Below are 15,596 nucleotides of genomic sequence, written 5' to 3' on the forward strand. Positions count from 1 at the left end.
CAAGGCTCTCCCAACCCAGAAGTGTCCAAGCAAGGATGGCTTGACTCTGACCTTTCGAAACTTTTGGGAGATCATCTCCACCCCTTTCCGCCTAGCCTGCCAGGAGATCTTCCACATGGGCTCTCTTCCTCAGTCCTTGAGCAAGGGGTGGATTTGTTTGATCCCGAAAGGGGGAGATAGGTCAGCCATCCGGCAATGGAGACCGATCACTTTGCTTGATACTGCATACAAGATCCTTGCCAAGGTCTTAAGTTTGCGGTTACGGCCCCATCTTACTGTCATCATCCATGACACACAGACCGGGTTCTTTATGGAGCGCAGCATCTTGGACAACATCTTCACGATCTAGGAGGCAGTGGATTGGGGTCGAGGGAGGAGTCACAATCGTTGGCCGTCCTTCTCTTGGATTTTGAGAAGGCTTACGATAGGGTGGAGTAGTCTTTCCTTGAGGGTTCTATGCGGAGATTGGGTTTCGTAGACAGATGGATCAGAGGAGTTTTTGCACTTTATGTGGGGAGCTCTAGTCAGATGCTTATCGGTGGACACACGGGTGAGGCCTTTCCTCTCTCTCGCTCCGTTCGCCAGGGTTGATCCCTCGCTCCCTTTCTCTTCTTATTTGTGGCGGAAGCTTTGGGCTACTACTTGATCACAAGTGGCGGGCCTCACAGGGTTGAGGCTCCCAATCAAACACGAGGAGCTGTTGCTATACTGTTAGTTTGTAGATGACACGGCCTTGTACGTAGGGGGCACCACAGCGAGCTTGGAGAGTGTCAGTGGAGCCTCAGCTATCTACTGTGAGGCCTCGGGTGCACGGATCAACTAGACAAAATCCATTGGTTTCTTCGCAGGCTCTAAGGAGACGCAGGAGATTCAAGAGTGGGGGAGCTCGGCCAAAATCTCCCTAGCGGGCCGTGCCATTGTGGCAAACCAAGTCCTTGCCACGGCCTGGTATATCGCCTCCTGCTAGTGTTTTCACAGAGGGTGCATTGGGCAGCTCCGACGGTTCCTTTGGATAAGATCGGATGGTAGGAGGAATCCTAGAGCCCGGGCCGCTTGGTAGACGGTGATCATGCCGCAGGCATTGGGAGGCTTGGTATCATTGATCTGGAGATGCAAAGCAGAGCCCTCTTGGGCAAGTTGGTTGTGTGCGGCCTAAATCCAGCTGCAGAGCCTTGGAAGCTCCTCTTACAGCGAGGGCTTCTCAGGAACACCCCACGCACTGGGGGGCAATGGCAGCATTCACACAGATGGATCTTCTCAGAGTCCCTCCTTACAGGGAAGGTCCCCCCTTGATGAGGAGCTCCATAGGCTCCATAGGTTCTGGCAGATACTAGCAGGGGGCCTCATTTGTGCTTAACCCCGATGCAGAGAGAGTTTGAGCGTCAACCCCTTGTTTGGCACCCGGAGATCAAGGGTCAGGATGGGCGTATGATCGGACAACGGACTCACATTGGTTGGGTACAGTGGGATAGTGGACCCGCCGGCTCCTTTGGTAGATGGAGCAGATTACTCATGGAGGCAAGGGCAAGGCTTGGCGCCTTAGTGCATTTGCGAGGGGCAGGGTAGCAGATTGGAGAGATTGACCTAGCCATCCCTGAGTCGTGGTGGGAGGGACTTCGGGTGCGGATAGACAGCAGATGGTTGGGTCAAGTTTCTCGAACTGGTGTCCCCTTGAGAATGATGATGCAGCGAGGCAGCACGTAGCCTGGTTTTTTCTGTATTTTTTCTGTATAGGACCTGGAGGCCTACTCTAGGCACTCATTGAGAGAGACCCAGATATGGATGGGAGTCTAGATGGGATTCATTGGCAGATGATCATAGTGGTGAGACATTTGGGGAAGGAGTGGCACATTGATCCTCCCAATATCCTACAACAGGATGCCCCCAGATGGCGCCTCTGGCTTTGGGAGGGTAGGCCCTTGAGGGAGGTCCAGTAGGATCCGGGAGAGTGATTCTGGCCCTTTAGGGGCGGCCTTGCCGAGCAGGTAGACAAGGTGCCCTTCTTTTCCTACACCACACAGATTGGCAAGAGGCTTCAGATGGACTCTTCAATTTGGACCCTTCGAGGGAGAGGCATTGACTGGCTCAAAGAGTGCCCCAAGAGGTCCGTTCAAGGTTTTGGACATGGTTATGGTCCACAGTTTGCAGCCAAGGAAGATCTCCTACTTCTTCAGGCTGGCTGCCCACACGGAGGCTTGCCCATCGGCCCGTGGTTGGAGCAAATGCGGGTGGAGGGATAGTGTCATTGTTGCTCTGTTGGTTTCTGGAGACGGTCCCTCACTGCCTCTCGAGTTGTCGTAGCATAGCCAGGGTTTGGATGGGAGCCCTTAGGATTATGATCCGTATGCAGAGGCTTCACAGGGACTACACATGGGGGATGGTGGCTTGGTTGACTGAGGGAGATAGAAGAGGTCTCCCCAGCTTACCAAATGCAGGGTCAGAGCATTCAGAGGATAGAGCTCCATGAGGCAATCCCTGTTGATAGCCTCATTCCTCATTTTCCTCCGAAGGACGGCGCATGGGAGGTAGTAGCCATTATCGTAGAGTGGAACATTTGGGTTGCTCGATGCAGTTTGGTGATGGGTGAGCATCTGGTTCCGCCCTCGGCTACCTTGGTTCCCATCTGCCAAGATATCATCTACACCCTCCGCTCCACGAGGGAGCATGGTACCCCATACTCTAGGTCGACTTTCACGAGGCGCGCTCGATTCTGCAAGGCTTGACCTGCAGGAGTTTTTTACATATTCACTCTGCGAGGGATTCGCTGGTTGTATAGTCCTCCCACCTGGCTGTTAGCCCCAGTACCAGAGATCCCCTAGGCAGTGAGCTGGGTTTCTTTGGAACATGCCGGTTTTTTCTTCTTTCAACCTTTTTCCCAGTTCTTCCATACTCAACACCTTCGGGGCTGATGTTTTGTATGAAATCTTTCAAGCATTAATAGAAGGTTCCTTTCTTTTACAAAAAAAAAAGAATGTGCACAATCAAGGCACAATCATGAGTGAGTGCATGGGCAGACAACACATGGCATATATGTGCAAGGGCTAATCCCATAAGTAAAATGGGTGCCCAAATACCAAGGCATATAAGCCTTGTATGGAGGAGACCCTCAATATCCCAGATCCACCTTTTGGAGAGAGGTCGCCATGGAGTGGCTAGGTGACTCAAGGTTGGGGCCCTTGAGCACACGACGGACTTTAAGGTGAGAACATGTGCCACTACTAAATTTTCGAGAGGATACTACCTCGACACTAGTGGAGTAGAGTCCCATCCTCCTTGGCCCGCATTTGGTGTACCTCTTCCCTTTGTACCATGGCTTTGCAATGGAGGACATGGACACGACACACCATGTTCTCGGTTTTTCGGTTACTCTCCGCTTTTCGGGGCTAAAGGAATACAGAGCCCCTCCATTGGTCGAGCATTTGGCACTGTGCTGGAGTCTCCCCCAGGTTCGGCCACATCAATCAGTTGAGCAATAGGGGTTGGATTCCCTCCAGAGCCCCCCATTGGGACAGCTTCTTCATCACCAAAGATTTGCATAGGAACTTCTGAAGGAGGCTCTAGAAATCCCTAAAAAATAGAAAGATCACTCTTTTCTTTTGGCTTTCTATTCATGGAGGGATTGTAGTGAACTTGTGGAGATCACGATTTGGGGCTGACCCTACTTGCCCTCTTCTTGGGCACTCTTGGTCCGCAGGCAAGTGATAGAGAACTGCTCTCTTCAGGATGTACCATTTACACCCTTCAGAGCTTCTCATGCTTCAGTGGACACTTCCTAGGAGATTCTGGCTAGCATTTCCTCTTGGCACATTTGGAGAGCATTGGATCAGATTGTGTTCCACATGAGGATGATGATGCCAGGATGGCTGCATAGGTTTATGGTGGACATGTACTATGATATCACTGACTATGTCTTTACAGTTTTCTAGCATGGCTTAGGATGCTCTCTTAGTAGCTCCACCCTTTTGCTAATTGTATCAGGTTTTTCTTCAGTCTCATAGACCCATTAGTCTTTAGCAGACTTTAATAAGATTTCTTTCTTTCTTTCTTTCTCCACCATGTTCCTTCATATGGTATCAGAGCCATTCTTCCTCCTCCCTTTCTTCTTCTTCACCTCCTTCCTTTACCCTCTTGCTCTTCCAAGGGATTGAGGTGAGGGAGGCCAAGAAAAAGGAGCTACTCTCCCTCTTTCCTCTTGGAAGGCAACCCCATCTCACCCTTAGCCTCTCCATGAGCTGCTCTGCTTCAACAAATTCAAGCTTGGAGCTGCCGCCATTGGTGAAGATAAAGCTGCTAGACTTGGAGCCCTTCGTCGCCACAACTTCACTCTAAGCTGCTATTCCAGCTAGGGTGACTGCTCTAGACCCCATTTTCAGCAAGTTTGTGGGCTGTTGCAATTCGAGGAAGTTTGGAGGCACTTCATCATTGGAAATCAGATCCAAGTAGCCCCTACAGGCTGGGCGACTATTGTAGAGCCACTTTCCAGATATTCAACAGCTCGAATCTACTGTTTGTGGCCTCTCTACCAAGCGCCACACTGTTTTGACGATTTAGGGTTTGGTCGAGGTCGTTTTTCAGCTGCCGCCTTTATCTCTACAGTCACCCACCTCTATTCCTGCTGGACGACACTGTGAACAGCAAATCCAATGCTGAAATCTGAGAAAAACAGTCAAAACTGTGTTTTTTAAACCTAAAAGTTGAGTTTTGAAATTCAGCTTGGATACTGAGTATTTTTTGGGAATTTCATGATCTAGGGTTTCCTGAGTGCTGCTAGAAGCCCTCCATGCAAGAAATTTAGAAAAGGCCCAAATCTTGAGAAACCCTAATTTTCAGAAAAAACCCTAATTTTCAAATTTTAGGTTTTTAAAATCTCAAAACCCTGTATTTTGAGAGTCATGGGCTGATTGCCCTTGGTAGCTTCTCCCATGGAGAATATCGACATATTTTCAGGGCATCCTCACCATGATCTGCATCGACACGGAGGATGCGCATATTTGTGCAGGCAGCTACTTGGGAAGCATCTCTCATCTGAGAGATCTACAAGTTTTTTTCTTATTTGTGTGAAGCTTGATGTATTTGGGTACTTTGCCCTGGGTAGTTCCCAAAAAATTGATTGTAATAATCTCATGAGTCTTAGTCCTGTGTAATGGAGTCAATAAAGATTCTCAGCCTTGGATAGTCCTCCTAAAATGATGTTTTATGGTTTGTGACTCCATGTCACCTTCTTTTGGAGCCAGGAGGGGGGTGTATTGTGGGAGCCATGTATTGCCTTTGATAGGGTCTCTTTATCAAGCCTAGCCGAGTTCCAGGATGATGATGTATTCCTTGACCTATGAGTTGGTCATGTAGCCATGCTAAGACATGAGCCTTTGAGTCATGTTGAGTCTCAAGCCATGAGAGTGCTTGGATCAATATCTGAATACGCTCAGACTTTAGCCTCTAAGTTACATGGGGTGCACAAATGAGTAGCCCGTCATTGTCATGTTCTGTTCTTGGTTCCATTCTGGTAATCCCTCACCTTTCCTCCATGGGGGGGTGTTCGAACATGAAGTCAAGTTGAGTATGTTTTAGTGAGTTCTACTAGGAGTTTTATTAGAGTCCTATGTGTGAGTGCCACGTGTCATATTGGGAGATATCCCATATACACGTTGGTATTCTAGTGTGTGTGCCTATCCTATATATGATTGTACTTGTGTGTCACATCAACACATCAAGGAGTCTACATCAAGCTTATCAATGTGAGCCCTTTCATTTTGGCACTTCCATTTCTCTTTCTTTTATTTCCGTTTTCGTTCATTATGTTTCAATTTGAGTATCATTATCTCTCTTTCTCCCTCTCCACCATGTTCCTTCAATTTCTAGTGTCATGGATGAGGATAAGGCCAACCATGGTAGCCTATGTCGACGTGAGTCAAGGAGCCATAATCCTTGACTCCATAGAGGTATGTGATCACTTCGAATGTTGGTTTGTTGTAGGACTGAAGGTTTACTATAGATGATCGATGACAAGAGAACTGTGAGCCTCTCCACTTGAGCCCAATCTATCTTTGCTAGATCAAGCCCCCAACAAGGACTGCTATACATGCCCCTAAGTGGACCAAGGAGAGAAGAAACTTTGTCTGGGTATCCTAGAAAAGAGAGTGAAAGCACTACTGCCCACGTCTAGTAAGTACGATGTATCCCTTGCTTAATCAGGCTTGCATCACTGGTCGCATTGTGAAAATCAAGACAAAGAAGAGAACTTTCAAATGTGGTAAGGATTTGACGACCTCCACTCGTAATCTCTTTAGTGTATATTTCTCTCTGTTCATGGCCGCCCGAGATGTGTATTTACCAAGATCGACCTTCGGATCATGTGTCTTGCAGAAGGTATGGAGTGCATCCAAGTGTCGCTGGAGATCCTCAACTGAAGACGAAAGTAAGACCACATTGTCTGCATAGAGGAGAATCTATCAAGGAGTTGGTAAAAGATGAGGCTGCCCCTCCTAGTGTCCCGATGAAGCTCTCAAGCTCGTCCATAGAGAGAAAAGAAGAAATAAAATTTATTACAAGCCTTTGAAAGACGAAGGGTATGAGTTTGAAAGAACTAGATATAATGAGGTCAATGGGTTTAGCCTTTAGTAGGGGATCTACACCCAATGACAACTACAAACATAAACATAGAAACACGTTTGAGCCCATGGAACGACATAAGTTCAGTGTGGCAGCACTGCGTTCGTCCTTGGGATTCTAGAAGAGGGATCAAGCCCTCAAGAGGCCTTGGTGATGTATGAGGCTATGCTAGCATAAAACCTATGATAGAGCATTGGCGACGGTCAGTGTGTGTGTGGTCTGCTATGGTCTCCTAGAGGTGACCTTATAGTGGACAACTGCCACCACTGTAACACCGGTTGGTCGTGTGTGGTCTATTGAACGTGGAGGGACTATCATCGTGCCTCATTTCCATATTGATTTGTTGATGAGTCTATTTTGTCTATTTTGTTGATGAGTGTATTTTGTCTCTCACTCTGAGTCTCGGTTATGTTGTCTCCTAGGGGCTTTTTGGTCTATGCTAGTTTGAGTTGAATGTGGCTGAGTACCTAATCTCGTCTATGTGTGTCATGTGCATGGATTGTATCTTATGTATGTTTTAGGCACACACGACTAGCTCAGGAAGCCTGGGGAGGCTTGGGGCTAGGCAGGCGATTCTCGGGTTGAGTTGCAAGGGCACAGATGGATTAGGGCTGGAATTAGGGTTTTTGCTATCTTTAGCGCAATCGGCTTAAGCCTATATAAGGAGAGACTAGGGGTTCAATTTTTAATGGTGCAAGCTAGAGCAAGTTCAACTCTATCTTGCCGGTCTGGATCCTAGATCGTGTTATTGATGCATACTTGCTTCCTAGCGTTACCCAAGACCTAGTAGTTGAACCAAGGCCCATGGGGTGCCACCTGATGGTATAGGATGCTAGGCCGGTTGGGAGATGTGCCAGTAGCTCAGCTTGTGGCTCGGAGGGGATGTCCCAATTCCTTAAGTCTTTTCCTCGCGGACATCATGGCTGGATAGTGAACTAGGGTGCACCCATGTTTGTTGTTTCCATGGTTGTTTCTCTGTGCCTGTTTGGTAGGTCTGGGTTTTCAGGAGCATTGGGGTCGTGTTAATTGGTATCAGAGCCACTTCTGAAAGTCGAGTCTCTGTAGAAAGTTTTCCTCCAGATATCAGATATCAGAGAAAGTTATTCTCAGTCACAAGAAATGTTTTTAGATTTTTCCAGGCGCTTCGTCTAGAAACAGGTTTTTAAAATGTATTTTATATGAATTATATATAAAACATAAATAAGTAGCTTCAGATTCTCTCTCTCTCAAAAGAGCTCCCAAATACACATATACACATTGAGCACTCTCTAAAGAGTCAAGACACAGGAGACAACTTGTAGTAGGAGTTTCGCCCAATGCATTGGCATTTCGGCCGTTTCGGCGAAACATTTTGTCGAGAAACGTTTCTAAGTGTTTCACATGCTAGAACGCGCTTTTTGGTTATACTGCCAAATATGCAGGAATTTCACAATTTTGATGACCCTTCCACATTGCACTGAATTTGTCTATCGGAATATAGGGGAATTTTGAGTAGAGAAGGCGGATGTAGTGCAAGATCACCCTGAACAGGGAAGGTGAAAAATTCCAGTCTCTCGTATAGGTGGTATGTGGCTTTAGTTCTTGAAAGAACTTTGGAGCCTTTCCAGTCTTTCTTATAGCTTCTTACGCAGGATTGTGTCGAACTCTTTCTTGAAGTCTACAAAGCAATAGAAGATGGCCTCTTTCTTATGCTTAACCCCTTTCGGTGCGGCCCCTTATGGGGCGACGAATGGCCCACTGTCGAGTGCTTGGGACAGACCTTGCATGACCCCTTCTGTCTCCGTCATTTGCTGAATTTTTGCCTCAATGATAGTGCCATGCAACTTGGGCATTATGCTGCTCACCATGATTATGCATATCTATAAGCCTGGTGATCATTTTCTTTGTCTTCTCTCCTCCCCATGTCAGCATCTCCCCCTCTAGTCCTTGTGTGTCTGGAGCCTTGTATTTGCTAGCTTTTTCAGACCTCTTCCCATGTCTTCCTTTGTTATCATTTCATTTGCTGCTTTAATAGAAAAGACATGGTTTGCTCTCTCTTACCCATCTCTTTTGTAGAGGTCCTTGAAAAAGTGTATCATGTCCTCCCATGATGCTTTCCTCTCTTGAGGTTACTGCCGTGTAAATTTTGAAAAAACTTTCTGGGATCTAGTTTTAGCTCCTTAAAACTCTGAAGTTGCTCTGAGAAATTTTTCCAGGCTCTATTTGCATTTGTACATTCTTGGTCGTATCAGTGGTTGCAAGGCATTCCTATGCTCAATCCCCTTGCTTTCAGCAAAACACTTTTGGGCTGTTACCTGCAGTATTACTGTTATGTATTTATTCATTGCATGACAAGTAGGAGGTAGCTGACGTAGAGATATTTCTGCCTCTATTTCCATTCTCAGCCTGGCTTGCACATTAATTTTCTGTTTTTCTGTGGAGTCTTTGTCCCTATGATGCCTGTAGATATCGCTCTGTGGTCAGACTCATGAGTCTCCTCCTCAATCTTGAGGTATTCAAGTATGTGTCTTGCCATCAGGCTGCTTTTGCATGTGTAAACTTCCATGTTTTTGAAAATGAAATGCCATTGCAAATTTGCAACCCGAACCATCCATATAGGGTGAGGTGTTCTCTCCCCATGTGGGTGGTTTCCCTGGCCTCTTTTGATGTCCTCTTCCAGCCCTTTCTTGCCTTGTCATCCTCTTCCATATTCTTCCATCCATGTGGGGTCTCTTCCCTCCATTGTGATGAGGCCTTGCATTGAGCCATTCTGTGCATTGAAATCTCCTGTCAGTATAATTGTGTGGTCTCTAGAAAACCTGGCTGTATCCTCCCCAAAATGCATCTATATTGGCATGTCGTGTACATTATCTGTCCCTGCAGGGGTGAGGGCATCTATGGAGGCCATGGGATGCTTCAATTATCACTCTGGTCTCATCTTTTGTCATCTCTTGCCATACTTGTATTTCTCTCCACTCCAGATAGTCCCTGATTTGATATCCATTCAGTAAGTCGAACCCCCATTTTGCAGAATTTGACCCTTTGTCTGCCTGATTCCCTCCCCAAGATACCAGCTCCTTGCTTGTGATAGAATTCATATATGCTTCACATGACGAGACTCACATTTAATTTTACTGTATTTGTCATGATGGACTCATTCTTTAATTGATTGTATGTATCCCGTTTGCATCTGTTTAATCCTCTTCTACATTCAATTAACTGGTTTGTACATTATTGCTGTTATATATCACATGCGAATGTAACATATTACGTTTGCATCTGTTTAATCCTCTTCTACATTCAATTAATTGGTGTGCAGAGTATTGCTGTCCATGCTGTGCACCAAATATTATGGATCCAGCAGAGGTTCTTTTAATTGTATGAATGGAATTGCCACCCAAAGAGATGATAATAAATTGTATGCTTGAGAAGATATTGTTTGCGTTAGCCTTTCCATTTTGGTTATACTTCCAACTCTCTCAAATAGCAATGAAATAATTAAAGTGTAAAACGTGTTGTCTCTGCTTTTCAGCTCTCTGTTATTCTCTTCAAATCAAGTTTTCAACATTTTTATGTTCTTTTGTGAACTGTATGGTGGATGTAGCCTTTTGCGGACTGTTGTATCTGCTGGAGAGCAAGCCGAAGCAAAAGAAACTACAATGGAACTGAAAACCGAGATGGAAGGCAATGGTCTGCAAGATGCTGATGTGAAAAGGATCATCTCAAAGATCTTACAGAAGAGCAAAAGCTGCGATGCTACTTCTCTGTGGAGGAAGGAGCTACTTGAGACTTTGTATCCACCCAACATGGACAGAAAAGACATGATTAGACTATAATGTTCTTGTGGATTATTATGTTTAAGGGGTGGGCATGCTTATCGAAGGGTTGAAAATTGCATAACTGATTGCGTTAAAGAACATTTACCTAGTATAATAAGGACGCAGGCTAGCCAATATTTGGCGATCAAATTTACTGATTGCTTACGATGTAGGAGTAGATCCATGATTCGGAGTGGTGCTGGAGCACAAGCTCGCCCTTCCCTTTGATGAAAAGAAGAAAGCATTGAGCTGATGTAACGATCGGACATAGAAAGAAGACCTAATGGAAGTGGGAAGCGAGGAAAGCTTTTGCGGATCATTCTTGAATTTCTTGAAATGGAGGCAAACCCGTGAGAGGTGAGGGTGGGGGGTTGCTCGCCGTCAAGCCAACTGACTGGAAAAGCTTTGGAACTTGCAATCTGGTAAAGGTAATGGAGGAGGAGGGCAACTACGAGAGAGGAGCAATCCATGATGCTGATTTTCCTGTCACACAGTGTGGGGAGTGTCGCACTATTGAGGAATGCAGATAAGGTGGGCAAGTAAGGGCGAGCTCTGTAATGCAGGGGAGTAATGGCAAGCAGCAGGAAGCTGTTTGTCATGAGGACTTGAGTTATATATTCTGAAAGTGTTCAACTAAAGGCTATGCAATTTGCATCATCTGACTCCTGAGCGGAAAGCAATAAAAAATTCAACATGTTCGAGTTTTTTGGGCTAAAGAGTCTTGGATGCTTTCCAGAGTCTTGGATGCATTCCAAAGAATCCAATGAATCCTTTGGTAAAGTTGGAGTTTGGACCTTTTACAAGCAATTTACAAGCGTCACACCAATCTTGCCACCTGGGAAGTCCTTCACATTCATAGTAGATCTATGAATGTCTAGGCTTTATCCAGTTCTAGCCTTTCTCAACAAGCAAATATAATATATTTATTCCATCACAAAATTCACAAAGCCTAGCAGAAGGTGCCATTTCCTTGCACAAATTGAAGACCTGGTAGAGCAAGCACCAAGATTTGACAGTTGGGAATTGGAATGAGGAGGTGGCTGAACACTCTTCACAAGGTCCAACAAGACACAAGTTGGCTTCCAAAAACAAGCTACGAGTGATTGGCCTTTTAGCAGTAAGAGATGCTTTGAAAGATTACACATCCAGATCCACCACCTTAAACTCTAGCTTGGGTGGTGGGAAAGAATGAATCCTCCAATGCTTATCACCACAGGTCACTCCAAACCTGAAGTGGGAGCTGGAAAAGAACTCTATATTTTAACTCGGAATTCAGGAATCTGGATTAGCCCCAAAATATGAGTTTGCAAAAATTTTAAGAGAGGGAGTGGTATTTCTAAGCTGTAGTATAGTAATGACTAACATATAGTTACTTGAAATGGTGTGCATGATTTTTTTAATTTTTAAGTACCCCTTGAACACATGTGGTACCTAGGATTTCTTAACAGTGCCCCCCCCCAAGAGCCATGCGCATAGTAGATGACCTTCAGCTCATGACAATTGAGCATGCCATACACACAGTTCTCCATGCAGTCATCTTTTGATTGACCATTCTTTGATTGAGGAGGACTTTACATCAACACATTTCCTTCCTCCTCGCTTCAGCCTATCTTCTGGGTTTTATTCCCAAAGGTGAAAGATACAACTTAGCAATAGTCAACAACAATTACAAACTCACGCAAACCGTCGCCTTCCCATGTCTCCTCATTCTTCCTGCTCTCTCTCTCCCAAAATCTTTAGCAATCTTAGTAACCATTTCAATACAAGCACTCCATCTACTGAAAGATCTCGAATGGCATACTTCTTGCATGCTCTATAGCTCTCAAGAAAATCTCAATCGAGAAAAGCAACGAAGGAAAAATAGGACCCAATGGATTATCAGCAATAGTCAACAATAATTACAAACTCACGTAAACCGTCACCTTCCCTTGTCTCCTTATTCTTCTTGCTCTCTCTCTCTCAAAATCTTTAGCAATCTTAGTAACCATTTCAATACAAGCACTCTATCTACTGAAAGGTCTCGAATGGCATACTTTCTCCTCCTTCCAAGCACGATGAACTGCTATATCAATGCTATCATTTCAAGAAATGATGTGTTAAACTTGAACGAAATTAGGCCTCATTTAGCCTATGCCAACATCTACAAGTCAAACTTCTTAAACAGTAGAAAGTGATAAGCAGAAACTGCTTCCATCAAGACTTTACCCTCTAGTTCAGGCGTGTTTGAGTCGCGAGCTGTGGGGAAACTCAAGACTTTACCCTTTGTACAGGCGTGTTTATGGGGAAATTGAAGTCACGAGCTGGACGATAGCGCAATAGCACAGACAGCGAATATGAAGTTCTTCAGCTTGCTGGAATGGTTGACAACAGTATAAGGAGGGAACAAAATTTATTGTTAGAATCTTAGAACTACTCGAAACGTCTCGTCAGTCTTTCAGTTACAATGGTACACCTAATCATGCAACAAACTCTCTATATTTTATTGAAAAATATGATGACGACTTTTGTTTTTTCTTCATCTAAGTACTATGTATTTTGCTATATTTTCATGCTATATAGTGGAAAACGCATTCCACATTACCTTCCTTTCACCCATATGTAAGTCTAGTCTTGCTTCACATTGTATTGTTTACTATAATCTCTTCACAATCTACTTGTCTCTTTGTATTGTAGATTACCAAAACGTCCTACCTTTCATGGCTTGCCTAAACATTCTTTCTTGTCTCCTCTCAAAGCCCTTGTGGGATTTTAAAAGATGGATGCCATGTCCATAGAGCCCTTTCTAGGGTCTCTTGAGTCACAGTCTCTATGAAGAAGTATTTATGAAACAAGGTTGAAAAAACTCATGGAATCAACGTGGTTAGCTTGTACTTTAAAATTGTGTACGATTCCTTCTAAATGGTGTGCTCGGAAGCTTTGTGGAGAAAAGTGTATTATGACAAGTTGAAGTTTTGATAATAATAGCTAGGGTTGTCAGGAAACTCTGTAGCACATTTTTAGAAAAAGCATTTAGCTAGTCAAGTAGGTACGTTTGATTCCATGCATGCATAGTTTTCATAAAGCCCACAACTACTAGCATGGAGAGTTTTAAGCTAGATCAACCCTCTCCATTAGTGCTAGTCTTCGTCATGGCTAAGTCTGTTCTTCACCTACGGAGTGCTGACAGAAACTTAGTACGAAGACTTTGTATAAATGGATGCTCAAGTATGAGGTTTATGATTGCTTTGTGGATTTCCACAAACCCTTTGATACAGTCCCTAGGGCTCATCTCATTAGGCACCTGCAAGACTTGGGTTATGGTCAAGATTCAAAGAAGTCTTCATCCTCTTCTCAACACATAGCCTCGAGGCAATGGTGGAAGCTATGAAAAAGAACTTTACGCCTTGGGGTATGAAGAGAACATTAGGTATTTTGGAGCGAAGTGTAAGAACTAGGCCTCTAGTTTTCGTGTTGAATATGAAAGGTGTTTCAAGGTCATTGCCATTCCTTCACATGTATGATAGATTCCGGTCATCACTAGATCCTTTTTTTAGAGAAGCCGATGCCCAGTGTGCATCTATTGGTTAGGGACATTGTTGAATTCTTCCAAGCCATATTATTTTGTAGAACACGTGCCGAGCACTTGCCCTTGTTGGCCTTTCCTTGTATTAGGCTATTCATATTCTTGGTACTTCATAGCATTTAGAGCAAACCGGTCATCCTAGGAAGGCAATTTATGCCCATGCCTTGACGCATTGAGAGCAAACATGTTGTCCTATGAAGGCAATTTCTTAGCGTTGAGAGCAAACAAGTCATCCTATGAAGGCAATTTTTGTCCAAGCCTTGAAGCAGAATCTGCTGCAGTGACCTAATGCCACCATTTGATGTTCATATTTGATGACACCCACCTGGCTGGCTCTCTCTCCTCTTCATTCTCAATCATTGGAGAATTGATGGATCACATGCCCCTTCTTCCTCTATCTTCAAATGCATTCATGGTTGAGTTAGAATATTAAGGCTATGCTTGTTTCAAATACATTTGGTAATCATGGCATTTCCAATGTCTACGAATTGTCCATTAGTTGAGAAGTCTCACCTCAATGATTTCCAACATGACGTACCAAAGTAGAGGTGCTACTTATGCGTGAAGGAGTATGGGGTTTAGTTTCTGGAGATGATCAAAATCTACATGAAGACCCCTAGCAATTGAAGCTATGGAGACAATGAAATTAAAGGTCTCATTGGTCTTACCTATTAGATTCTCTAATCGACTTCAAGTCTATGTCTAAAGAAATCTGGAACAGGTTGGAGAGCTTATTTGGTAATCGACTCAAAAGTCTTTATGACATTAAGACTTTATGATTTGAAGATGAATGATGGTGATGAGTTGAATGATGATTCATGAAAATTCAATTCACTTGTACAACAATTAACAAGTTTAAAATGTGAACCTGACGATGAAGATAAGATGGTTTTTAAAATTTAAGGGATGTATAGAAACACTCATTTTGAGAAAACTTTAGAATTTTTGACTTTTAAGACTTGTCACAACTTTGATAATTTGGTGTCTCTTCCCATAAAGAAAGATGTGAGAAATAAAGATGCAAAGGTCATTTTTGAAAATGATCAAGCTATTGCCAGCACATCGAACAAGTTGAATGATGGTGATGAGTTGAATGACGACTTATCAAAATGCATTTCACTTGTACAACAATTAACAAGTTTAAAATGTGAACCCGATGATCAAGATAAGATGGATTTTTAAAAGCTCTCATTTTCAAAAAACTTTAGACTTTTTTATTTTTGAGACTTGGACCACCAACTACATTCGATAATTTGGTCTCTCTTCTCATAGAGAAAGTTGTGAGAAATAAACATGCAAAGGTCATTTTGAAAATGATCAAGCTATTGCTAGCACATCGAACAAATGGAAGACAAACAAAAGAATTTAGTATAGATACTACAAAAGGTGGGATGTAGAGAACCCAATTGCTTTAGAAAGTTGGAAAACAAGCTAGAAAGGTATCATGGCAACCTTGCTATAAAGGACCACGAGGAAGGATCCACTAAAGAAATCATTGCTACAACTACCCAAGTTCATCTCGAGAAGGTTGGAAAGGATTGGGCTTTCTAATTATCCGTTGTGTGTGTATTAAGTTAATAAGGGTAGATTATCTTGGGTAGTCCTTGAAAAATGATTGTATCTGAGTT

At 43.9% G+C, this 15,596-nt stretch overlaps 1 protein-coding gene across 1 annotated transcript in view; it reads left to right on the forward strand.

The window, feature by feature from the left end:
• Positions 1-11,725, forward strand: part of LOC147885301 (uncharacterized) — a 185,731-nt gene extending 174,006 nt beyond the window's left edge. Inside the window, exons 15-16 of the mRNA XM_087396116.1 lie at positions 10,193-10,443; positions 10,995-11,725. Coding sequence (XP_087252242.1) covers positions 10,193-10,424 — 232 coding nt within the window. The 3' untranslated portion in view covers positions 10,425-10,443; positions 10,995-11,725. The remainder of the gene's footprint in view (positions 1-10,192; positions 10,444-10,994) is intronic.
• Positions 11,726-15,596: the final 3,871 nt, after the last annotated feature.

The sequence above is a fragment of the Dipteris shenzhenensis genome, chromosome 25 (genome assembly GCF_047967505.1).
Source record: "Dipteris shenzhenensis isolate YYH24624 ecotype China chromosome 25, Dip_SZ_1.0, whole genome shotgun sequence".
In the NCBI taxonomy this organism is placed as follows: Eukaryota; Viridiplantae; Streptophyta; class Polypodiopsida; order Gleicheniales; family Dipteridaceae; genus Dipteris; species Dipteris shenzhenensis.